The 24,597-nt window shown below is 52.8% G+C and overlaps 3 protein-coding genes across 4 annotated transcripts in view; 2 read left to right on the top strand and 1 right to left on the bottom strand.

The window, feature by feature from the left end:
• Positions 1-15,047, top strand: part of EPHA1 (EPH receptor A1) — a 122,508-nt gene extending 107,461 nt beyond the window's left edge. The window contains exons 3-19 of the mRNA XM_008052398.1: positions 907-974; positions 6,003-6,284; positions 7,192-7,594; positions 7,827-7,982; positions 8,301-8,645; positions 8,759-8,886; positions 9,139-9,289; positions 9,548-9,644; positions 9,900-9,958; positions 10,762-10,887; positions 11,732-11,917; positions 12,057-12,118; positions 12,221-12,427; positions 12,558-12,707; positions 13,010-13,203; positions 14,732-14,887; positions 14,969-15,047. Of these exons, the coding sequence (XP_008050589.1) occupies positions 907-974; positions 6,003-6,284; positions 7,192-7,594; positions 7,827-7,982; positions 8,301-8,645; positions 8,759-8,886; positions 9,139-9,289; positions 9,548-9,644; positions 9,900-9,958; positions 10,762-10,887; positions 11,732-11,917; positions 12,057-12,118; positions 12,221-12,427; positions 12,558-12,707; positions 13,010-13,203; positions 14,732-14,887; positions 14,969-15,047 (2,849 nt within the window). The remainder of the gene's footprint in view (positions 1-906; positions 975-6,002; positions 6,285-7,191; positions 7,595-7,826; positions 7,983-8,300; positions 8,646-8,758; positions 8,887-9,138; positions 9,290-9,547; positions 9,645-9,899; positions 9,959-10,761; positions 10,888-11,731; positions 11,918-12,056; positions 12,119-12,220; positions 12,428-12,557; positions 12,708-13,009; positions 13,204-14,731; positions 14,888-14,968) is intronic.
• Positions 15,048-15,442: 395 nt separating this feature from the next.
• ZYX (zyxin) lies at positions 15,443-24,579 on the bottom strand. Of its 2 annotated transcripts, XM_008052385.2 has the most exons (9): positions 24,322-24,579; positions 23,650-23,849; positions 23,408-23,500; positions 22,764-23,300; positions 18,286-18,406; positions 17,991-18,160; positions 17,731-17,909; positions 16,706-16,826; positions 15,443-15,998 (listed from the first exon to the last, which is right to left on the bottom strand). In XM_008052385.2, the coding sequence occupies exons 1-9, from the start codon at positions 24,527-24,529 to the stop codon at positions 15,894-15,896; spliced, it is 1,734 nt and encodes a 577-aa protein (XP_008050576.2). In that variant the 5' UTR covers positions 24,530-24,579; the 3' UTR covers positions 15,443-15,893. The 2 variants fall into 2 exon arrangements, with proteins under 2 accessions (XP_008050576.2, XP_021565367.1); XM_021709692.1 differs by lacking the exon at positions 23,408-23,500.
• Positions 23,793-24,597, top strand: part of FAM131B (family with sequence similarity 131 member B) — a 32,943-nt gene continuing 32,138 nt past the window's right edge. Inside the window, exon 1 of the mRNA XM_008052384.2 lies at positions 23,793-24,181. The gene's annotated coding sequence lies outside the window, so the exon portion shown is untranslated. The remainder of the gene's footprint in view (positions 24,182-24,597) is intronic.

The raw sequence follows: 24,597 nt of genomic DNA, 5'->3' as shown, positions 1-24,597 counted from the left end.
CCCTCCGCGGGAGCCGGCGCTCCTGAGGCCCTCCTCCCCGCGCCCCTCCAGTTCCCTTGTTCTGCCCGCCGCCGGGCCATCGACTGGCCAGGCCCATCTTTGGTCTTTACCTCCAAACCGCTGCTCTCTCGGTCAGTCACCCTCAGGCCTGCAGGCCGGCACTTTGTGCCAGGGGGTGAGAGCGGCGCCTGCAACCTTACCCCAGCCGTCTTGGGGCCCCGCTTTTGCCAGGCAGTCCCTGCCTCAGGTGCCCACCCTAGAGATCTGAGCGCTGGGAAGTTGCCTCTTGCTAACCTAGGCCAGGGACAGAGGGACCCACCACTGACGAAAGGTTAGGACTGGCGCTGCAGGGGTGCCCTGTTGTAGGGGTCCAACCTTCCACGTGAAAGCTTGCACACCCTCTGGGCCCAGTTTCTCCCACTTCCCAGGCTGGGGCTGTGCCTCTGTCCCAACTTTGTAGCCCTGGTCGCTGGGTAGAGCAGACCCTCTGACTGTGGAAGTGAGCCTCCCCACACAGGAACCCCCTTCCGAGGCCCCTTGTCACCACTACCCACTGGTGACTTGCCGAGGTGAGCGCCTGTCCCTGCCGGTCCGTGTCCTGCAGCTCACGGGTGCCCCAGGCCGCACCGGCTCCTGTGACTGAAAGTCTTGTGGGGCTGCTGTTCCTCATGCTTACTGCATTGACTTTGGTCAAAGATCGAGTACTCCAACCCTTGCCCCACTCTGCCTTCCTCCCTTCACACTGGAATCAGTGAAATCTCTGGAGCTCTCTACTCCTCATGCCTGGGCCTCTTCCCTCCCCTAAGCCTCTGGAAGTCACAGCTGTTAGGAACAGGATGAGGAATGTGGGTTGCGCAGGCACCTTCTCCCCCAGAGGTGACAGGCTTCTTTCCTCCCCACCTTCAGTGACTCTGATGGACACGAGCACCGCACAGGGCGAGTTGGGCTGGCTACTGGATCCCCCAGAGGATGGGGTAAGTGACAGGGGAGTGAAGGATCTGGGAAGGCTCAAGGATGAAGACCAGTGGGAAATGGGGCAGACAAGTAGGTGGAGGAACAGAGAAAAGAGCAGGAAAAACTGGAAGTGTCTCCTGAGGGGGGGAGGCTGAGTCAGAGCCTCCTGAATGGGACGTAAAGGGGGGGATCGGACTTCACCCCAAGTTGAATGTCTCAATGGCCTGGCTCCCCTGGCAAATAATTGTGAATACTAGTAGATACTTGTCGGGGGAGTGAGATGAGCCCACATCCCCAGGGACAGAATGTGCCGTGCTGGGAATGGGTGAAGGTTGAGACCAGTTCTTTGCTCGGGACTGAAACACCAGAAAAACATACTAATCTGAGAGCCATTCACCCCCATGGAGTTGCATAGACAGGTTTGGGGTAGGAGGGCCGGGAGTCCCATAAAAGTGTGTTCTAAATTCAGTATATGTAAATGTGGACATGTTTTTCTGGAGAAGTGATCCAAAGCTTTCCTCAAAGTTCTTCAAAGGGCCTTTGACTCCTCCAGAGTTAGACCCTAGAGGTCTTTGATCTCTTGACTTGGTCTTCATACCTCCCTAGGCAGGCTCCATGCACACCATGCATTCCAGCTGTTGGAGTAGGAAGAACTTGCCCTCAAGTCCCTTCCTTCCTTGGATGTTCCTAAGACCCAGTGTCAGAGAGGTGGTTGTGGGGTGAGTCCCAGAGAGCATATTCAGACTCCATTTGGCAAGTCCGGAGATCACCCCTGATAATGTAGGAAAAACCGAACTGAGTTTCTACTGTATTCTCACAACACAAGTCAGATGGAAGAAGATGCATAGGACAAGGTATTTACAAAGGGGTGCGCCACCCTCCAGGAACCTCTTTGTGTCCAGCTACCTGGAAGCTCTATGAACCCTGTCCTTTTGGGTTCCTGTGGAGGCTTCTTTACATAGCCACAGTTGATTCAATCCTTGGCCATTGGTGATCAGCTCAACTTTCAGCCCTTCTCCCCTCCCTAGAGGTTGGGGGTGGAACTGAAAGTCCCAACCCTCCAATCACAAGGTAGGTTCCTCTGGCAACCAGACCTCCATCCCCGGCCGGGAGCCTCCAGCCATCAGTCATGTCATTAGCACATTGTGGATTCTGAGAGTTTTAGGAGTTGTTTGACTAAAAACTGGGACAGAGACCAAACATACAATTCACAACAGAACTGGCCCCATACTACAGGAGGCTACCTCAGTGGTTGGAGCATATGACTCTGGTCCTGGACCCCCCACTTGATGTTTTCTTCCTTACCACTGTACTTAAGACTTCCATCAGGCCTCTGTTCTGGGGTTGGATTACTTGCTTTCTCGTTTCTTCTGGGTCCCAGGAGCCTGGCTTCATTCTCTGCTTTCCCACATAGTGGCCTGTAATTAAAGCTAATAGACTAAACCATAATGTGTCCTCCAGGAGGGGCTGTTTAGAAAATCCTGGATTAGGCCAACCCTAATAGGTGCCTTATCTCATAAAGCAGTTAATCATCCCGCAACCGTGGCTGCAGGTCCATCTACTGGCTCCCATGGGCCTTCCATGTGCTCCTGCCGCCTCCACCCAAATAACTTGTCCCTAATTGGGTTGGGGTGGCAGCAAGGCCCCTTTCTAAACTCAGGTGGAACAATCTTGTGCACTAAAAGGGCAAGAGTACAGCCAGCAATCACGTTCCCACTATCTGTCTTGTCCCCTCTCCTCCCCATCTTTCCAAAACACACACATGCAGACGTTCAGGCTCAGCATGCACCCATGTGGCAGCCAGCAGCGCCTGAGTAATAAGTGAAGGAATCCTTATTGCTGATCCCAGGCAGCTGGTTCTCCCCCATCTGTCACGGCTGGAACTGGGAGAGGCTAGTTACAGCTGCAAACATCTGCTTCTCCTGTCTTCAACTGCAGCCAGGGCAATCTGGCTAATGAGCTGCGTACTAACCACCCAGCACCCTGTCCACCTGACCCCCCTTATCGGTGCCTTTTCCATTTCAGCTCCTTTGCCTTTTGGACCCCTTGCCTTCGATCTTTGAATTCCCTAACATAATACCAAAATGCATGCCTTATAGCTTATATTTCCACCCCCACCTAATTTTTCAATTAATGGTGCTTTTTCTTGCCTTGTCCTAGAACTGAGAGTAGCGATGAGCACTCCCCTATTATAGAGGAGAAAAAGCTTGGAGAAAGTGAACTTTCTAAGGGTCTCAGGCTCTTTAATAAATTATGGGGTTGCAACCAAAATATCAATGGGATATTTTACAGAATTTGAGAGCTTCTTAAATCATCTTACAGAGAAAATACATAAGAATGGTTGAGAATATGCTTTCAAGAATAGACATGGAATGGGAGACTTGTTTGATCAGTATATATCAGAACATCAACTATAATTGAAACATGTGGCATTGTACAAGATTACTCGGGTCAATGGAATAGAATAGAAAGTCCAAAAACAAACCCACATGTGTGAGATTTTAGTATATGATAGCATTGGAATGCAAATCAATGTGAAAAGTATCAACTAGTCAATAAACTGATAATTGGATAGTTATTGGATAGATTATTATTATGATGATGATTATTTTGAGTTGGAGTCACTCTGTCGCCCAGGCTGGAGTGCAGTGGCACACTCACTAGGCTATCGCAGCCTAGACCTGCTGGGCTCAGGTGATCCTTCCACCTCAGCCTTCCAAGTAGCTGGAACTACAGGCACACGCCACCTTGCCTGGCTAATTTTTTTTTTATTTATTGTAGAGTTGAGGTCTCACCGAGTTGCTCAGGCTGGTCTCAAACCCATGGGCTCAGGCAGTCCTCTCACCTCAGCCTCCCAAAGTGCTGGGATTATAGGTGTGAGTCACCACACCCAGCCATAATTTTTTTTAAAAAGTAAAAATATATCTCCACTTCACATTGTACACAAAAATAAATAAATTCTAGGGAGATTAAACCTAAAAACCAAACCTATAAAAATTTTAGGAGAAAAACTAGATCTTTATAATCTTAGGATGGGAAAGCTTCCCAAGCAAAATATACAACCCAGAAATTATAAAAGGAAAGATTATAAAAATGTACAGTGTGTGTCCACATCAAAGTCACCATTAGCAAAGTTAAGAGGGAAGGCAGATGGGAGAAAATATTTGAAACATAAATTTCGAGCAAATGATTAATGTCTAAAACATGTACAAAAATTTAAATGAATAATGGAAAGATAATAGGATATCAGGCAAAAATTATGAACAGATAAAAATACAAATAGCCAATGAACAAAAGAGAAAGGCATAACCTTCTCTTCCAAGAACTGTAGATTAAAATGATAATAAACTGTATTTTGACCATATAATGAGCAAAAAGTCAAAAGATCATTAATATTCAGTGTTGATGAGGTTTTGAGAAAATGAGCCCTCTTGCATTCATAGTGAAAGTATAAATTGATAAAGCTTTTTAAAGGACAATCTGGCAGTATCTTATAAAATTTGCAGTATATCTACTCTTTGATGTAGCAGCTCTACAAAAATCCTACATTTATCTGCACATTTTTTTTTCTTTTTTCTTTTCTTTTTTTTGGAGTCAGGGTCTCTGATGCCCAGGCTGGAGTACAGTGACACCATCATAGCTCATTGCAGACATAACCTCCTGGGCTCAGGAGATCCTTCCACCTCAACCTTCCAAGTAACTGGGACTGTAAGGCACATACCACCAGGCCCAGCTAATTTTTGTGAATATTTTGCTTTTTCTTTTTTGTAGAAACAAGGTCTTTCTGTGTTGCTTGGGCTAGTCTCAAACTCCTGGACTCAAACAATCTTTCCACCTCGGCCTCCCAAAGTACTAGGATTGCTGGCATTAGCCATCATGGCTGGCCTGCACATATTTTCTTTATTTAAAAAAAAAAACCTAGAAGCTACTGAATGTCCAACAATTGGTGAATGAGTAAATAAGTTATAATATGTCCATACAGTGGAGAATTATTTATGGGTTGATAGAGTTAGATCTATAAATATTTGAGCATATCTTTCAAAGACTTATTATTTGTGAAAACAGAAAATGGGTTACAAAATAATACTGTATGATCTCATTTATGTTAAAAGCAAAACAGACACATACAAACATTTCTCTGGAGGCATTGAAAATGGTCTGGAAAGTTTTACTCCAGATTGTTAAGAGTGGCAACCTCAGGGAATACAGGTGGAAGGCTGGGATGGAGAGGTACCTAAACTTTTTATTCTGTGTCAGTCTTTGCTCTTTGACTTTTTACAGCGAGCACACAGGGGCATAATGATTAAAAATATGGACTCTGGGTCCTGAAGTTCCTGGCTCACAACCCAGCTCTGCCTCTTATAGCTGAACCTTGGCAAGTCACTAGACATCACTGTGCCTCAGTTTCCTCATGGAAAGTGCTTAGAACAGTGACTGGCAGTGGTAAGCACTATATTAGTGCTAGCCATTATTATTACTAAGTTTAAAAATTCTTTTAATGCAAAAGAGGTTAAGGAGGGGATGGACCAGATAGTGCCTAGAAGCCCAGCCAACTGTCAGTTGTTGACTTTTATAATGGCTGTAACTGGAAGAAGTATTGGAAACAATGAGATTTCCCTAGACAGAGAGTTCTATGTTCTTCCCTCCAAACTTAGGGGCTTTAATATTTAAAACCTGAGTCTCTTTTTCTCTGAACAAATAGGCAGAAAGATTTTGTGACTGAACTTTGCTTTTGGGGTACCTGACAGCTTTGCTGATGAAAGAGGTAAAAATTGGTGCTTACACTCTTGTAGGTGGAATAGGTGGACAGAAGGAACCAGGGCTGGCTAGGATGTTAAGGGGCTATTGTCTTGCCCATCCTCTCTCCAAAGAAATCCCTGACCCTAAACACTTAACCTACTCTCCTGGAGCTGAGGGGTGGGGAGAGGCAGGATAAGTAGCATGAACCTGTGGCCAGTGACACTAGTTGCTTCTCCATCAGCTCTCAAACACAAGGGTGTGGGGAGCAGGTGATGATCTCGTCCTTGACTCTGATTTTCTCCCTGCAGTGGAGTGAGGTGCAGCAGATGTTGAATGGGACACCCCTTTACATGTACCAGGACTGCCCACTGCAAGAACGTGGAGACACTGACCACTGGCTTCGCTCCAATTGGATCTACCGGGGGGAGGAGGCCTCCCGTGTCCATGTGGAGCTGCAGTTTACTGTGCGAGACTGCAAGAGTTTTCCTGGGGGAGCCGGGCCTCTGGGCTGCAAAGAGACTTTCAACCTTCTGTACATGGAGAGTGACCAGGATGTGGGCATTCAGCTCCGGCGGCCCTTGTTCCAGAAGGTGCTGCTACCCTCCGTGCCATCTCGGTCCTGATGACTACCTCTGCCTGGTCCCTTACCATGACCCAACTCAACTAAGAAAAAAGAGAGAAAGAGGCAGGGACAGGAAAAGGAGGTTGCAGATGGATTTAAGTATCTTTTCTGCTTAGTCCCAGCTGTAGAGGTATCATTTAACCTCATCAAGCTTCTGTTTCCTAGTCATAAAATAGCAATAATAGGGCCAGCATTAACTATTTTAGAGGCTTTTGCCAGCATCCACTGAGATAACAGGACACCATGGTGGAGGAGGGAAGAGTAACGAAGAAGACTTTCTATTAGAATGGTGCTGTTCATGTGTGACACATCCCCATGGGTATAGCCAGAGTTGTATAATGAGACAGTTCCTTGCAGGCCAGCACTCTCATACCATCCCTCAGGAAAACCTACTGGAGGCTAGAGTAAGGAGTGTTTTATGATAGGGTGTGCTCTCATTTCTTTCCAACGAGAAAATGTTGTAAAATTTGTTATTAGTAATAAATTAACTGTGACACACTCTATAACTGATCACTTCATTGGCACTGGGGTTGGGAACACCTCCAAAGAATGGAAATGTTGTGGACTGGAGAGTCCCACTGGCTGGATTTCAGTCCTAGCCCCATCACATAGAGGCTGTGCGGTCTCACAAGGTCTTGAACTTCTCTGAGCCTTAACTTCATCATCGGTTAAACAGAGATGAGGAGCCATCCTACCTCGTGGGATGATCACATGGGCTAGCCAGTGTAATGCACACAAAGTGCTTAGCCCAGCACCTCACGTAATTAACTCTTTGCTCATGGTTGGTAATTGTGAAGTATTAAACAATTGTTTCTGTTATGTGGGAAAGAAGCAGGATTTTGCCATCTCTCCCCTCTTCTCCCACCTTCTTCCAGGTGACCACAGTGGCCCCAGACGAGAGCTTCACCATCCGAGACCTCGCCTCCGGCTCCATGAAGCTGAACGTGGAGCGCTGCTCCCTGGGCCGCCTGACTCGCCGCGGCCTCTACCTGGCTTTCCACAACCCCGGTGCCTGTGTGGCCCTGGTGTCGGTCCGGGTCTTCTACCAGCGCTGTCCTGAGGTCCTGCACGGCTTGGCCCGATTCCCTGACACTCTCCCCGGACCCACTGGGTTGGTGGAAGTGGCGGGGACCTGCCTGCCCCATGCACGGGCCAGCCCCGGGCCCTTGGGTGCACCCCGCATGCACTGTAACCCCGATGGTGAATGGCTGGTGCCGGTGGGACGGTGCCACTGTGAGCCTGGTTATGAGGAAGGCAGCGGCGGCGAGAAATGTGTTGGTAAGGATGAAGTTGGTGAGAACCCAAGGTACTTCTCAGAAGAGTCTCGGGGAAGCCACGGCAGGGAAGGAAGCTGATACCTCATTTCAGTGATTTTTTTTTTAACCCAAGCATCCCAGAGTCCTGGATACACATGCAGAGATGTTGCCAGTGGAAGGGGTGGGCAGGGACAGTGGTGGTTCTACCTGCAAAAACATTAGAAAACCACAGCTCTGCTGCATTCTCTCTTTAGCCTGCCCCAGTGGCTTCTACCGAACTGACATGGACACACTCCATTGTCTCACATGTCCCCAGAACAGCACAGCCGAGTCCAAGGGGGCCACCATCTGCACTTGTGAAAGCGGTCACTACAGAGCTTCTGGGGAGGGCCCCCAGGTAGCATGCACACGTGAGTCAAGGAGGCAGGCCTGGCCATCTGGGAGGAGGGGGATGGACCTTAGCTGAGCCCTCATCGGGTCAGAGTTTCCCAAGGCTCAGACATAGAAGATGATCCAGGGTGTCAGGCACTTTCAGGCCCTGCCCTGGCCCCCTGGTCTCCCTAGAAGAATGCAAAGATGTGATCAAGTCACATGCTCCTCAATAGGAATCAAATCTTACCACATGGACTTTGGAGGACTTCACGGATTGGGTGGTGGGTTGAGAAGGGGCCCCAGCAGCTTGGGTGACAGTGAGGAGGCTCCTGCTAATGACTCCTCTTCTCCCACAGGTCCTCCCTCAGTTCCCCAAAACCTCAGCTTCTCTGCATCGGGGACTCAGCTCTCCCTGCGTTGGGAACCCCCAGCAGATATGGGGGGACGCCAGGATGTCAGATACAGTGTGGGGTGTTCCCAGTGCCAGGGCACAGCTCAGGACGGGGGGCCCTGCCAGCCCTGTGGGGGAGGTGTGCGCTTCTCTCCGGGAAACCAGGGGCTCACCCTGCCTGCAGTGCGTGTCGATGGCCTGGAACCTTATGCCAACTACACCTTTAACGTTGAAGCCCTAAATGGAGTATCAGGGCTGGGCAGCTCCGGTCCTGCAAGCGCCTCACTCAGCATCAGCATGGGGCACGCAGGTGAGGGGCCTGGGTAGGGTGGGGACAGGGACAAATTGCCAAAGCAATTGAAAAGCTACTTGGGTCATTTCTTCTTTCCTTCCAAATACCACTTCATCCCTCCGAACTCCCAGAGTCACTGTCAGGCCTGTCTCTGAGGCTGGTGAAAAAAGAACCGAGGCAGCTGGAGCTGAGCTGGGCAAGGTCCTGGCCTCGCAGTCCCGGGGGAAACCTGAGCTACGAGCTGCATGTGCTGAACCAGGTCAGGATGCTACTGAGAGACGGTCTCCGGTGTCTGTGCTTGGGCGCACCCCAGCATTCCTAGCCAGGGGTGCAGGGAGGGAGGAATCTACCTAAAGTAGACAATGTGGCTTTCTTAGGACAAAAGTTTACAAAGACCCCCGTCCTAACCATTCTGCTAGTCAGCCCCTCCCCACATTCTCCCAGGACATCCTTCAAATCTACCCGGGTCTCTGGCTCAGTACATCCCTGATAACACAAGTCCCACCCACAGGACGAAGAGTGGCACCAGATGGTTCTAGAACCCAGGGTCTTGCTGACAGAACTGCAGCCAGACACCACCTACATCGTCAGAGTCCGCATGTTGACCCCACTGGGCCCTGGCCCTTTCTCCCCCGACCATGAGTTTCGGACCAGCCCACCAGGTGGGTTATCTTGTGTTCTGTCCCAGGCACACATGCCCCTGTCATCCCACTTAGCACCTCAGCTCCGGTTCCACTGGGTGACCTGTCCACTTTCTCTACACACATGCACACACACCCCTTGTCCCTGGTGTAGAGGTAGATATGTACCTGGTGCCCATAAGAGACCTGACCTCGTCTGTACCCAGGGCCCTCCCCTTTAACCCTCCTCATCCATATGAACGATGAGCCCCCAGACTTCCTCATCTCTTATGCCTGCAGTTTCTAGGGGCCTAACTGGAGGAGAGATTGTGGCCGTCATCTTTGGGCTGCTGCTTGGTATAGCCCTGCTGCTCGGGATTCTTGTCTTCCGCTCAAGGTGCTGGCGGCTCCTGTTTCCCGCGCCCCCCCGCCCACCATCCCCCAGTCCTGGGTCCCTTTGCCCAGTCAAAAGCCCCTGTCTGTAGCCCAGTGACCTCCCATCTACTAGTACCAAAACTCGGGTGTGTCCTAACACCCATCCTGCACTCCTACCCCCTGTCATATCTGGGGGAAATTTAGCTGGAGCCCATGGGATCCCTGAGGTGGCCCTGAGACCCTGGAGAAGCTGGTTCCTAACCCTGTTCCCCAACAGGAAATCTCGGCGGCAGCGGCAACAGAGGCAGCGTGATCATGTCACTGATGTAGATCGAGGTGAGCTGTGTGCACGTGTGTGTGTGTGTGTGTGTGTGTATGTCTCTGTGTGTGTGTCTGTGTGTGTGTCTGTGTATGTGTGTATTGGGAGTTGTCCCTGGGAAGGGACCAAGGGACCCACATTTGGTAGTCCAATTCTGGGGGATGCAAGTGGAATTTATTGTCCTGGGGCTCTTGTGTTTTGCTACCTAATTAACTTTTTGGTTAATTAACTCTGTACTGATAGCCCCCAGTGGCTCTGATGCAATTATCTGTTAGCTGCTGGTGCTGCCGTCTCGCCACCCCCAGGCTCTGGGCAGCCTTCCCTATCCTGACGCTAGGTCTGCAGGCTGAGGCTAGGCAGGAGGGGGATTGATGTCCTCTGAGGCATGTGGATTTCCTGCTTGTCACCTCATTAAATGCCTCACAAAAGGGAGAGTGAGTGGTCCATCCAAGTGGGGCAAGAGCAAAGTGAGCCTTCATCTAGGAATGTGTGACTGACCGGAGGGGTGTAGGGACCAGGGGTAAAGAGGAAGGACAGGATTAGACACTAGAAAGATTGGGCAACCCGAGGCAGTACATGTGCTCTTTGGGTGTGGGCTCTGGCTCTTGCGGCATGAGGACAGGAGCATAGACAGGGAGAAGGAAAGCTTAGTGGCTAAGGAGAGGGACTTACTTCCATTTCAGCCAAAATGGGCATCACCTCAGAGAATAGGAGATGTAGGGTCTGTTGCTGGTCCCTTCCTCCTCACCTCCCCCCAATATTCCTGAGCCCTGAAGTCAGTAATTTTGTGACTGAGACCCCAATCCTGGTCTCCCCACAGAGGACAAGCTGTGGCTGAAGCCCTACGTGGACCTCCAGGCATATGAGGACCCTGCGCAGGGAGCCCTGGACTTCACCCAGGAGCTTGATCCAGCCTGGCTGATGGTGGACACTGTCATAGGGGAAGGTAAGTTCTGCTGCACACCACAGCCAGCTCCCTCTGTGGGGCAGCATAGAGCCGCCAACAGGCCCCTTCCTTCCGGACCTTCCCTGGGAAGTCCAGCTGGCCTCTCCTCTGGCCCAAGAATTTCCAGATGCGATCTCTCTGCTGTTCCCTATATCCTCTTTGAACTGTTGTGTTCATGTTAAAAACCACTCATCAGATGCCCTGGAGCAGCCCCTACCTCCTACACACTTGCTTCTGTGGTTTTGGAGTTCCTGATATAGAGTGTTAAACACATTATCCTTATCTATAGATGTGTTGCTTTGCTGAGGGCCAGGCTATTCTCTGATGGTTCCAAAATGTGGGAGCAATTCCATACCTAGCCCAGCATTCCACCCCATCAGGGGCCCAGTGTCCTTGGGCTGCCCCGATCCCCTGGGTCACCAGAGGAAATGGATCTGAGCGGAGAACAAAGCTTGGCAGTGTCCTTGCCTGTTGTGTGGCCGAGCTGGCCGAGCCGTGACCGGAGGAGCTCATGGAAGAGAGGCAGCTTCCCCCATCTCTTAGGCACTAGCTCCAGACTGGCCTGCCCTTCATGAACTCTCCTCAATCCCACGGCACAGGACTCACTCACCCCGCATTTCCTGAGCACCTGCTGCAAGCCAAGAACTAGACTAACACTGCAAGACAGTGGGAAACAGGTCACAGAGTTGCTCTCCAGTTCCCGACTAAGGCCAGTCCAAGCCCTGTCCCAGAAAGGGCACTCCATGCTTTTGATCCTCCAGAGAAGGAAAAGGGGCTGGAGGGGGTTGCTGTTTGTCCCCTGGGGGCACCTGCATCAGGCCACAACCTGTTTTTTTCTACCTAGGAGAGTTTGGGGAAGTGTATCGAGGGACCCTGAGACTCCCCAGTCAGGACTACAAGACTGTGGCCATTAAGACTTTGAAAGACACGTCCCCAGATGGCCAGTGGTGGAACTTCCTCCGAGAGGCAACTATCATGGGCCAGTTCAACCACCCACACATTCTGCATCTGGAAGGCGTTGTCACAAAAAGTATGAGGGGTGGGCTCCCTGAGTGGGAGGATGGGAGAGCAATGGAGCAGGAAGGGGTAAGGCTGCCAGAAGTAGAGGATGTGCTATCTAGGACAGGAAACCCAGTTCTGGGCCTGCTGACGTGTGCTCTGTGTCTCAGGAAAGCCTATCATGATCATCACAGAGTTTATGGAGAACGGAGCCCTGGACGCCTTCCTGAGGGTGAGGAGGGCAGAAGACCAGTGGAATGGGGTGCACTGTGAAACCCTGGGCATTGGGAGAGGCCCTGTCTATACCCTGATTCACCCTCTCACCCTGCTGCAGGAGCGGGAGGACCAGCTGGTCCCTGGGCAGCTGGTGGCCATGCTGCAGGGCATAGCGTCTGGCATGAACTACCTCAGTGAGCACAGTTATGTCCACCGGGACCTGGCCGCCAGGAACATCTTGGTGAGTCAGAACCTATGCTGCAAGGTATCTGACTTTGGCCTGACTCGCCTCCTGGATGACTTTGACGGCACCTACGAAACCCAGGTTAGAGCCCTGTACACACTGCATGTGCATTCACATGCACCATGCCGTGCCATTCACAGAGCACAAGCATGAGTACTCATGCTCATGTGGACACAACAACTCCCTATCCCCATCCCACATGCCTTCTCAGGGAGGAAAGATCCCCATCCGCTGGACAGCCCCTGAAGCCATTGCCCATCGGATCTTCACTACAGCCAGCGACGTGTGGAGCTTTGGGATTGTGATGTGGGAGGTGCTGAGCTTTGGGGACAAGCCCTATGGGGAGATGAGCAATCAGGAGGTGAGCCCAGAATAGTCCTTTCCATGTTATCCCTACCTCACACCTCTTATCTCCCAAAAGCCTCCCATAGCCTCTTCCGTTTTCCTCCCCTGGCAAATATCCTTACTTCTTCCTGAGTCAAGGTATTTTTTTTTTTTTTTGCACTTCTGTCTCCTCTGCTCCCCTCACCTCATCTCTTTACTCATCTCTTTAGTCAGGGCTGCTTAGGACTACATTGCAATGATCTTGTGTGAACACAGGTTTCTCTTGGGCCTCCAGGTCAGCTTCTTATCTTAGGGTGTCCTCCCTGTCCCCCACCACAGGTCATGAAGAGCATTGAGGACGGGTACCGGCTACCTCCTCCCGTGGACTGCCCAGCCCCGCTGTATGAGCTTATGAAGAACTGCTGGGCATATGACCGTGCCCGCCGGCCCCACTTCCACAAGCTGCGGGCACATCTGGAGCAACTGCTCGCCAACCCCCACTCCCTACGGACCATCGCTAACTTTGACCCCAGGTAACCAAGCTGGGGAAGGACTACAGAATTGGGAGGGCAGTTCTGGGAGAATGGAAATGAGTATTCAGCCACATCCTCTGAGTCCTGGGCCTGAGGAGCTCTGGACAAAGTCCAGCATATGAGGCAAGACCACAGTTAGAGTCCACGTGGTCCGCTCTGGATTCCTCGCATTTGCAGAAAATTGATTACAGCTAAGTTCCAATTCCCTAACTTCACCTGGGCTGGGGACCCCATCCTTTTCCTTCCCAGGCTGCCTAAGCTGGGACCCTCCCTGGAGCCGTTCTTGCCAGTCCCACTGCATTGTACTGTGGCCAAGTCTGAGAAACTTGGGATGCATCTCCTTCCCCATAGACATATTTCTGATTGTGGAGCAAAGAGTCATTCATTCAGCAAGTTTTTGCAGGACCTACTTGTGCAAGCTCTTTGAACACTGGAGATAAAACTGTACTTGTGACCTGGTATCTGCTCCAGGGAGCTCTGGCAGCCAGGTTGAGGTGGGGGAGGCAAGGTCAGTCTCAGGAGATTTGAGAAGGCTCCCCATTCACATAACCTGCCTGAGGAAAGTTGAGGGCTGGCAGATTGCAGACAGTGCAGGATGATGGCAGCCTCTAGTTTGGGGACAGCGGCTGTGAAGCTGGGGAGACAGCAGGAGTCAAAGCAAAGACCAGCCCTGTTGAGAAATGTGGACGTTATCCGGAAGGCAGAGAACCAATGTTTTAAACTACCCACGGGAGGGACATGGTCAGAACTGCATTTTACCAAAAACATGGCCTGAATGTAGAGTGAACAGATGGGAGGGGGCAAGATGGGAGAGACAGGCAAGGCTGACCTTCAAGTGCTTTATCGGGTAGCCAGCCTGGCAGACTGGCCTCTGTATCCAAGCACCATATATAACCTTGTTTCTGGGAGAAAATGTGTTCCAAGTTCCAACTTTTGAAACTATCTTTTGGAGCACAACTCCCTCGTACACTGGAGACTGCATGTGCTAATCTTTCTGGAATGCTGGATATTTTCCCCCCAGCAGATTTACTTTGCTAATGGTTTTTGGCTCTGGCTGACTTTAGTACAGGAACACTCATTGTGTTGTGGGTGTCAGAGTGCAAGAATAACAGCCGAGGCTGAAGGTGGTGAGCAGGGGCTGCTCCCAGAACTCAGGCAGCCGACGCAGGACCAACAGCCAGGGCCTCTGTTTTGTCTTCCGCTTCCTCTCAGCTGGTGGGACCGTCATGTCTTAGCCAGCACCCAGCCAGGTGCCCAGAACTGGCTACTCCATTGGGAGACGGGCTGGTGATCTTCTGTTGGGACTCCCAGAGCAGCCCTTTCCCCTAGGTTTGTGGATGTAGCAGGACCGTCAGCCCTCCCACTGCTGTGCGCACACAAGAGAAACAGGCCAGAAGTGGGCTTACAGACAATGGCCGGGCTAATCCACAAAGTCCAAATGACCTCTATGCCCAGACATCCAGCTGCAAATGCTGAGGCAGATCAGCCCCTGCACCCTCGAGTGACTGACGCAGCCCGTATCCCACAGGGTGACTCTTCGCCTGCCCAGCCTGAGTGGCTCAGACGGGATCCCTTATCGAAGCGTCTCTGAATGGCTCGAGTCCATCCGGATGAAACGCTACATCCTGCACTTCCGCTCGGCAGGGCTGGACACCATGGAGTGTGTGCTGGATCTGACGGCCGAGTGAGGATGAGGAGCTGCAGGGGCATGGGAGGGCTGCAGGGTGGGGCCTCTTGACTCATGCTGCCCCTTCCTTGTCCACAGGGACCTGACACAGATGGGAATCACACTGTCTGGGCACCAGAAGCGCATTCTTTGCAGTATTCAGGGATTCAAGGACTGAGCAGCTGCTGAGGGTGACACCCTTGAGGCCTTCCCTCACCCCAAGCCCCTTTGCAGGGAGCAAGGATGGGGCCATGGTCGTTCAAGGCCATTCACCTGCACCCCCTTCCCTGGACCTACCACACATAGGTTATTGGTGCTGCTCCTGCTGACCTTCAGGAGGATCCTGCCTCTGCACCCTGCAAGCCTCTTTGTTTTTAAAAGGGAGGTGGGGTAGAAGTAAAAAGGTGATCATGGGAAGGAGTTGGGGAGGGTTTAATATATATACATACATATACATATATATTTTTGTAAATAAACAGGAAATGAGTTTTGACCCCTACCAGGACTTTTATCCCTCTATCCCACTACAAGAGTCGACTCCTGAGAATTCTGGAAAACGAGGTTTTTTTTTTTGTTTTTTTTTATTTGTAGCTGTAGCCACAACCTGGCAGCATGGGGGAGGGTGGGAATGTCCAGGCCGGTCAGCCCAGGCTCCTGGCCCTCAGCAAGCAGAGTACAGAGGCTGCTCAGGGGCCGTCCGAGGGCGTGGGTGCAGCAGTGAAAGCAGCAGCACTAAACCTGGTGCCCCCCCCTCGGGTGGGGTACCTGGAGGACGGTGGGCAGTCCCTGCAGGACGGGTGAGGACTAGACCCCAGGGCTGGGACTCTGCATCCCTTGGCCATGTCAGGATCCTGGGCCAGGGCACCTGGGATGCTGGGGTGGGGTTTGGATTGAAGGGAGGAGCTAGACAAAAATAACGGTGGGCGGGTGAGCGGGCAGGAGGGTGGGGGACGGTTGGTCTCAGTGTGGGTGGTCCAACACGGGGCATGGACGTGCAGTCCGGAAGGGGCGGGCCAGTCCTCATTCAGGTCTGGGCTCTAACAGTGTGGCACTTCCGACAAAGCACGTGGCCGTCCAAGGGAAAGCAACCGTTGTCATCAGCTTCAATTGACAGGGGCTTCCCACAGTCCTGGGAAGAAGGAAGGAGGGATGAGAGGGACACTAGCCAGGAAGGCCCTGCTCCACCCCACCCTCTTGGAGTTAGGAAGGTCAGATGCTTCATGGCCCAGAACTGGTGTCCTTGTTATCCCACCATCCCTCTCCCACTTCCAATTACCCACTAGGTCTTTCCTATAAGAAGTCTGGTAGTGGTTAGAGCCATTTTTTTTCTTTTTGAGTCAGAGTCTCACTCTGTCACTCAAGCTGGAGGGCAGTGGCACAATCAGTGGCTACCGCAGCCTTAATCTCCTGGGCTCAAGTGATCCTCTAGCCTCAGCTTCCCAAGTAGCTGAGACTACAGGCATGCGCCACCACGCCCTGATAATTTTTTTATAGAGACAAAATCTCACTATGTTGCCCAGGCTCCAATTCCTGGGCTTAAGCAATCCTCCCACCTCAGCCTCCTGAAGTGCTGGGATTACAAACTACAAGCGTGAACCAAATAAAACACAATGCCCTTCCCTCCCCTTTCTTGGTTTATCTACAACTCAAAGTGACCCCACCCTCTTCTGCAGCCACAGGAAGCATCTGGGCAGGGCGGGTGTGGGTGCTGCCACAGGCCACCCTCCACAGCCCTGCTTCCTGCATGCTGATACTTTCTACCACCTGCTTAGTGAGCAGGGACTCCTAGCACCTCCTGGCCAGAGCCAGCCCAAGGAGCTCTGAGGGACAACTGACCTCACACTTGTAACACTTCATGTGGAAGTTCTTGTCCAGAGCAACCACTCGTACAGTCTCGTCACGGCCAGGCTCGGGCATGATGGGCTCTGCACAGACGGAGCACCTCGGGGCATACTGCCTGGGGAGACAGAAAGGGGGGCAGAGTTAGTGCAGGGCACCTGGGCTTTCATCCCCCCTATCAGAGCACAGGGTGATAAGATGGAGGTTATGCAGCAACAAGGCAGCTTTCTTAGGCCCACATCTCTGGGAGGAGGAAGCTCACCAGAAAGGCCTAAAGACCCAGCTACCACAGCATGCCCTCATCCAGGGAATTTTCCTACTCTCCCAAAGCCCCTTCCTTCTGCACATCTGTCACAGGGTTCTCTCCCACTAGATCCATACCCTGCCCTCACTGCAGCTTCTGTAGACAGCACACCCCAAAACACCCTCCCACCCTATCCTAGGTCCTGATCCTCTCATCCCTCAACTCCCACATGGGATGCTTCTGCCCTGACCACCAGACAGTGCAAAGGGATGCAAAGTCCTGGCCACCCCAGATGGAATCCTCAAATTGTACACTGCAAATGCACCATCAGAGGTGGGGGTCAGTCTACAGTTTTCCCACAGCCCATTAACTACATTGTGTGATTTTGCTAACCCGCCCAAGAAAGTAGCCACCTTGTCCACACAGTTTCTGAGGAGAAACCAGTGTTCCAAGGAACTGATCTCTAAAAGAACTTAGAACCCAGCCTGTGGGTAAAACGAATTCACTCCAGCATGTGTTGCTAAACACCAGACACATTTAAAGTAAGCCTTGGACTCAAGGGCTAGGATGGGACAGGACAGCAACAGGACTCGCTACTCAGGCCTAAGGCCAACGGACAGCTAAATCCACATGACTCGGTCCCTGCAGTCTACATATCAGTTGTGGGGCCAGAAAGCAAGACTCTGCGGCTGTCCTGGGGCCAGGGTGGCAGCCTGACTACCAGACCAAGGATGGAAGGGACCCAAAGAGGCCAGAAAGCAAGTGGGTAGGACCTCACTTGTGGTAGTCAGGGACGCAGTGGGGTCGGTTGGCCTGGTCCACAATGAAGGATGTGCCCTCCAAGGGGCAGGCGCAGATGACACAGGTGAAGCACTGTGGGTGGTAGGCCTTGCCAGTAGCCCTCAACATGCGGTCGGTGATGGGCTGCCCGCAGGTGTTGCACTTCTCCAGAGTGTCCTGAGGAGGCACAGAAAGTCAGCAGGGAACCAGCACTCCACAGCCAGCTTCTGGCCTGCCTGCCCAGCCAGCCAGACTCACAGTATAGCAGCTCTCACAGTACGGCGCCCCCTCCAGGCTGTAGAACTGCTGTCCCTGCAGCTGCTGTGCACACTGGTGGCAGGTAAAACAGGTGATGTGGAACAGCTGCCCCAGCGCACGGACGGCAGGCTGTGCACGGGCCAAGGGCTGATGGCACCGGCCGCAGAGTTCTGGGGAGGCCAGAGAAGACAGCAAAAAAATGGAAGAAAAGATGTATGCTTGTGAGAAGTCAGCCAGCTCAGGCCCCCAGTGATGTGGGGGCAGATGTCCTTAATGGAGTGGGCAATGGGCTCACCATTGACAGCCACGTTCTGCCTCTGAGGATGCTCCATGTCCTGCATTAGCTGCTGGGTCAGCTGCTCCAGCTCTTCCACCTCTTTCAGAGTCAGGGGTCCTGGGACCCCAGGGGAGCGCACCTGAAACCCCAACACTTTCTTCACCCTCCCTCCAAAACCCTCCCTCCAAAACCCTTCCAGGCCAGCTTACCCCATTTCTTCTAATGAGGACTTAGCTCCTGGCTTGTTTCCCAGATGCTCAGGTTTGACCCTTAAAGCTCCTCCTTTTCCCTCCCTACCCTAGCCCTCCCTCCCCACACTACACAAATAACACTGGGAAAGGAGGTGACCTCAGCCTGGATCTCGCACAGTGAGACATTTCCACCCACTTTGCCCAAACCCCCCTGAGCAGTCACAGACAGGCCAGAACGACTAAGCAAACAGAGGCCACGCACACAGCAGCTCAGGTCACGGAAGCACCGGACACGCCAGGGCCACGCGCCAACTCCACAGAGCATGCTTGGACATCGCCCCCATGGGAAAGGGGCACGCAATGGCATCACACGCGCACACACACCTACCCGGCCCGCCTGCTGCTGAGCAGCCCCTGTCAGCGTGAAGATATAACACAGGCGGGAATCACAGGTTAAACCCCCAGAGTTATCTGCAGGAGTCCAGCCCCAGCCCCCAGACCCCACACAGAGATCCTAGGGTCTTCCCTGAGTGAGAGGCTTCGGGACTACCTGACCCGCTCCCTCCCCAGCAGGCCTCAGAGAATGTCCAAAGGCCACTCCCTAGGCCAGCCCACTCCTCCCATTTAGAAGATCCTGAGCACTGGAGATTGGCTGTGGGGATGGAGGTTAGGGACAGTACGTGGCAGGTAACCCTGAGAACTCCAGGGGTGGGGGTAGGGTGTCTGACCTGTACCAGTGTTTTCAGGAGACACTCCCATAGGAACACTGAATGGGTCTGCTCTGACTGGAGAAGTCTACCCAGGACAGAGGCCCCATCAACTGAGCATTCTACCTGAGGATGTCTTCATTTCCATAATGCTAGGAACCACCAAAGCCTCCCCGCTATCTCCTCTCAAGATCCCTCTCCCTTCAGCCGTGGCTCCATTCCCCACAATGTCTGCATTCAGAGCCATGCCTGTTCTGCAGTAAGACACAGGTCCACAGGAATCTGACTGCCCAGATCTCAGCCACTTTCCCTTAAGATCTGCCGTCTCCTACCCATAAATGATGTGTGTCCCTGGAATGCAAGCTTAACCTTCCTATTCCAGTCTTCCCTTCCTGGCATCTTGGGGACAGAGGGAATGTCTTTGCCAGTCCTTGGTCTCTGGTGCCACTTTAAAGGCCTAGTCTGTTCTTTGGAAGCATAAAATCTTCATATGTATCACCTCCCCAAGGACACCCGTGTCCTTCAGGACACTCTGTCCAGCACTGTACCCTCTGTGGCCAGTACCGATATCACTGCTTCAATATCCGTGGTACTCAGACCAAACGGCCTTCCATCTTAGTCACCTTCCGTTGCAAAACACCCTGGGCCTAAGATTTACCTCCAGGTTCCTTCCCAACCACACCTACCTTTTCCTCATTCATACGCACTAAGTGAACCTATTTGGAATATCTTCAGTTCCCCTAACTCTCAGCTCACCCCACAGGCCTTGTCCACTAAGACCCCAGTCTGGCCCCTTGACCATTCACTCCTGCAAGGCTCTCACTGTCTCTCCTGCCACCCACAGCCAACCGCAGCTTTCTGGCCCAAACTGCAACCCCAAGTCACACCGCCACCCACTTCCTATTTCTGCCTGCAAGCTGCAGCAGGGAGATCACTAACACTGCAGCGTGAGCTCACAACACCGCAGCGCCCTCCAGTCCAGCTCGCTATCTGCTGCTGGCTCCAGATTCCCAATTGCCTTCCCCATAGCAGCTGTTCCAACCCTTTCCATCTCCTGAGCCCCTACCTGCTTCCCACCTTGCTTGCACCTAGGATCTCAACCCTCCATGGCTGAGAGCATGCAAGCTGGCCAGTTTCGGCTCCCTCATCGTCCTCTCTCTACACAGCAATCACTACTGTCACCCTGTCCTTGCTTTCCAGAATGTCTCTGGATGGAGAGGGCAGGAGGGGACGATATCAAGCTATCCTCCAGGGCTCAGCCCACAACAGTCCCTGATCCCTGCTCTCACCCTCCTCCACTGGCTTCCTCTTCCTGGTTACACACATAACTTTACCCTTCTCCTGCAACTTGGAAAACTCACACATACACCACACTCACACGCATGCATATCCATGCACAAATGCACACACCACTCACACATACATAAATACACACTTACATACCACTCACACATTCATACCCACACACACACAATCACATACATACACATGTATACACACATATTCCCCATGCACACAGCCCTTTCTTTAGTCCTTGCTTTCCCCGTCAGCCTTGGAGATCAGGCTACACCAGCAACTCCACTTCTCACCACCCACTCACTTCTCAAGGCCTTACATTCTGTCCCCACCACAGGGTACAAACGGACCACACCAAGACCATGTACAAATTTCTAACGGTAAAATCTCTGGCCTGATTTCAGTCCTCGTCCTCCTCAACCCACCCCCCTACCCCCCACACCCACACTGGAGCTTTTTCCCTCTGGTTCTGCTATCTCTGTACTCCCCAGGAAGCGCCTCAGCTTCTAGCCTTCAGTGCCGCTGGACCTGACCACCATGCTAGACACCTCTACCACACTAGACACCTCTATCACACTGGACACCTGCTCCACACCGGGCACCTCTACCATGCTGGACACCTCTGGTTCAGCCATCACTCGAAATCCCGACCTTTATTTCTAACTGAATGACGGTCCCAGCTGAAAGTCTTCCTGGAACCTGTTGCTCAACATGTTGACAGCTGGACCCCTCCTCTTCCCGTCCAAATCATTTCCCCTTCTGGACTTCTCTATTTTGTCAGCAGTACTGCCATTTCCCAACACACCCAGGCTCCAAACCTTCCTGAGCTTTTTGTTGTTGTTTTTTAACTCTTCCCCTTCCCCCTCCTTTTCCAGTTGCTTATCAGTCCTGAGTCTTGGGAGGCCTTTCCTTTCTGACAGCTCTCTCATGCAGCTCTTATTTTTCATTGCAACCAATATTACCCAGGAGTAAACTCACACACATCACTGACCTCCCAACCTTGAATACACCATCGCTATTGGAAAAACTTTCCAGAAGGCTTCCGAAAGCACTGCTTTTCCTGACTACTCAAGAATTGACTCCATGACACTCACAAGTTCCCTGGGTGTGCCATTTCATTTCCTACTCCCTCCAACCCCCACCTACCACTCTCAGTGTACCTCTATAATCTTCCCACAGGAACCTTCCCCTTTCTATTCTCCAAACACCCCTTGTGAATGTGTGCCCTTGAGTTCTGCTCAAGTTATTCCCACCGGAATGCCTTTCCCTTTCCTCTCTCAGTTCTTAAGTTCAGCCTGTCCTGCAAGGCTTGATACCAACTCCATGAAGCCTCTCCTAACTCGCCAGGCTCCAAGCTGACTCCCTGTTCTGAGTGCCTATTACAGGACTCTACAAAGCTTACAGGACCCTGGCATTTCTTCCTCTATTGTGTCCGAGTATACACAAACAGCCACACTTTCAATGAATTCTATAGACAGTTGGACTAGATGACCATCAGGATCCCTTGAACTTGGAAGATCTCATCTCCTGAACCAGAAGGCTAGAACTGTTTTGTAGTTATAGCTTTTCTATTTTGAGCACTTATGTGCTAGACATAGAATCCAGCACTTTCTGGGCACTGGCTCACTTAAATCTTTACAACCCTTGCATGGAGCAGATGGTTTTATTGTACAGATAAAGAAACTGAGGCTCAAAGTGCACCTAACTTTCCCAGAGTCTAATGACTCGTGAGACGCCAACCCAGGAATTCTATCCTAGGTCCATCCTCTCCTGAAGGGCCACGCCTCTTGGAGAGATCTCTTCCCTCCCATGTCCTAGCCTCAAAACACAGAGCACAGTGCCTGGCATGCAGTGATGCGGGCTCAGCCAGTGTTTACTGGGGCTGACTCTTATCTCCAGATGGGCCCTTGGGCAGTGCAAGTGTTCAAAGGAATGGAAAGATAAACTCAGGACCCTAGAATGGGAAAAACCAGGTTGGACTGATGATCTCATCCCTCCGTTTTAACATACTGGGGCAGAGGCACAAGGAAAGTTCCTCCAAATCCTCTTAATTCAGGGCCTGTGCTGCTCTGCTCACCCCCAGTTAGGCCCCACCCAGTCCCAGATCTGCCCGGGCCCCTCCTCTAGAGGAGCTTTCTCTCACCATTGTCCACCAGTCTAACCCCACAGGATAAACATGCTTATCTCACCACCCTCATGCCCACCCTGACTCTCAGGGTCACCTTCAGCCTGTTCTCTGCCTACTGACTTAGCCCTGCCCCAGACTGGCCTCAGACTTACTTATCCTACCACCGTCCCTCACCTGGTTTTGGTTTTGAGCTGGTGGGGGCACTGGGTGTTGCTTCTCCTGCACTTGGGGCTTTTCCTTCTGCTGAGCATAGGTGAAGCTGGCAGGTTGAGGAGAGACTGTGCCAGTAGAAGAGGGGGCTTCGGAGGGCCTCGGTTTTTGACTGGGCTGTGACCCTGGTGCACCTGGGGCTCCAGCACTGAACTTGGAAGCCACAGGAGTAAACTTAGAAGTCAGTGGAGAAAACTTAGGGGCTGGAGCAGAAGATGGGGCTGGGGGACCTCGGGGTTGGGTGTTAGCCAAAGACAGAGGCTGGGGCTGAGCCTGGACATGGAACTGGACCTGAGGCTTGGCCTGGGGCTGGACATGGGGCTGGGGCTGAACATGGATCTGTGTCTGGCTCTGAGGCTGAGTTGGTGCCTGGGGCAGAGGCTGGGAGCTGGAAGGGGCCTTCCAAGGAGGCAGGGGGGCTGTGCCCGTAGCTGCAGGCTTAGTACTAGTCTTGGGAACAAATGGAGTGGCCACGGGTGGGGGTACATATCCAGATGACACCTGCAAGGGGTGGTGGAGGGAAGTACAGTCAGGGGAGGACCCAGACCTCCATAGTTCCACCCCCAGCCTCTACTACCCTAGGCCCGCTTCCACTGTCCCTTTCTTACCCGGGCTTTGAAGGGATCATTCTTGGTCATGTCATCCAGCAGTGAGGACAGAGAGTCGATCTCCAAGTCGATACTGCTCACCTTCTCCCTGGGCTAGAGGGTCGGGGGTCAGAGCACCCATCCCAGACCTCCATCCCTTCCTCCCACCCCAATAGGACAGAGGTCCAAGCGAGGTAAGAAGGACCCCTCCTCTCCTTTCCATAGGGGTGTTTCATGCCCCTGCCCCTCCCAGGCCTCCATACCTGCGGTGGGAGCGGTATGTGGGCCTCAGGCCCTCCCTCCAACTCCAGCGGAGGCGGTGGGGAAGGGAAGATCTCCTCCTCCAGAGGTGCAGGAGGGAATGGTTCCTCGATCGGGGGAGGGGGCGGTGGGAAGGCAGCTCCCAGAGTGCCCTCCGTGTCGTCACCATCCCCAACGACGGGAGGCGGGGGTAAAGGAAAGTCTGGGGTAGGAAGGAGAGAGCGGGCCGTCGGCAGGGACCCCCTTATCCCTCCCTCAAGTTGCTCTCGGTCTGCAGCTGTGACCCGTAACCCAAGCACTCTTTCGGGGGTCTCGGTGCATGTGGGGAAGGAAAGGAGGGGTGCAGGACGCCCTGAGAGCCGGGGGTCAGGAAAGGCCGGAACACGGCGGAGGGGTGGTGCAGCTCCCGCTACACATCGGAAAACGGACCCAGAGGAGACGATTCGTGGCCCACATTCCAGCCTCCCACCCCCAGGCGGGGGACTTGGAACAGTCCCAGGAGCCCTGGCTTCCAGCCACGAGCTCCACGATGAGGTAAGAACATCTGCTCGGGACAGGGTGGCTGCGCCCAGCCCCCTCCGTAACAATCTTTCTAGACAACCTCCAAATTCCCGAGACCACTGCCCCCCGGCCCGGCGTCCGCCGGGGTCCCACCCCCAAGCCCAGCCGCCTACCTTCCGGGGGCGGCGGGGGGATCTCCCCCACACGGCCCATCTGTGCGCGCTGGGCCCCGGCTGCTGGGGGAGGCTCGCCGTCCCCGGGCCGGAACGGATTCACTTTGGGTTTGGGGGCCACCACAGGGCCGAACTTCTTCTGCGGGGCGTAAAAAGCCGGAGCCGAGACCGAGACCGAGATCGCGGGAGGCGGGCGGGGGGCCGCCATGGCTGGGCCGAGCTGCTGGGGGTGGGTCGCCAGGTTACGAGGCGCCGAGCCGGGCTGAGGACCCCCTG

This window comes from Carlito syrichta, unplaced genomic scaffold (assembly GCF_000164805.1).
Source record: "Carlito syrichta isolate Samal-C Ts95f unplaced genomic scaffold, Tarsius_syrichta-2.0.1 Scaffold274072, whole genome shotgun sequence".
Classification (NCBI taxonomy): Eukaryota; Metazoa; Chordata; class Mammalia; order Primates; family Tarsiidae; genus Carlito; species Carlito syrichta.
The sequence above is the reverse complement of the archived record's forward strand: the minus strand, read 5'-3'. Positions and strand labels throughout refer to the sequence as shown.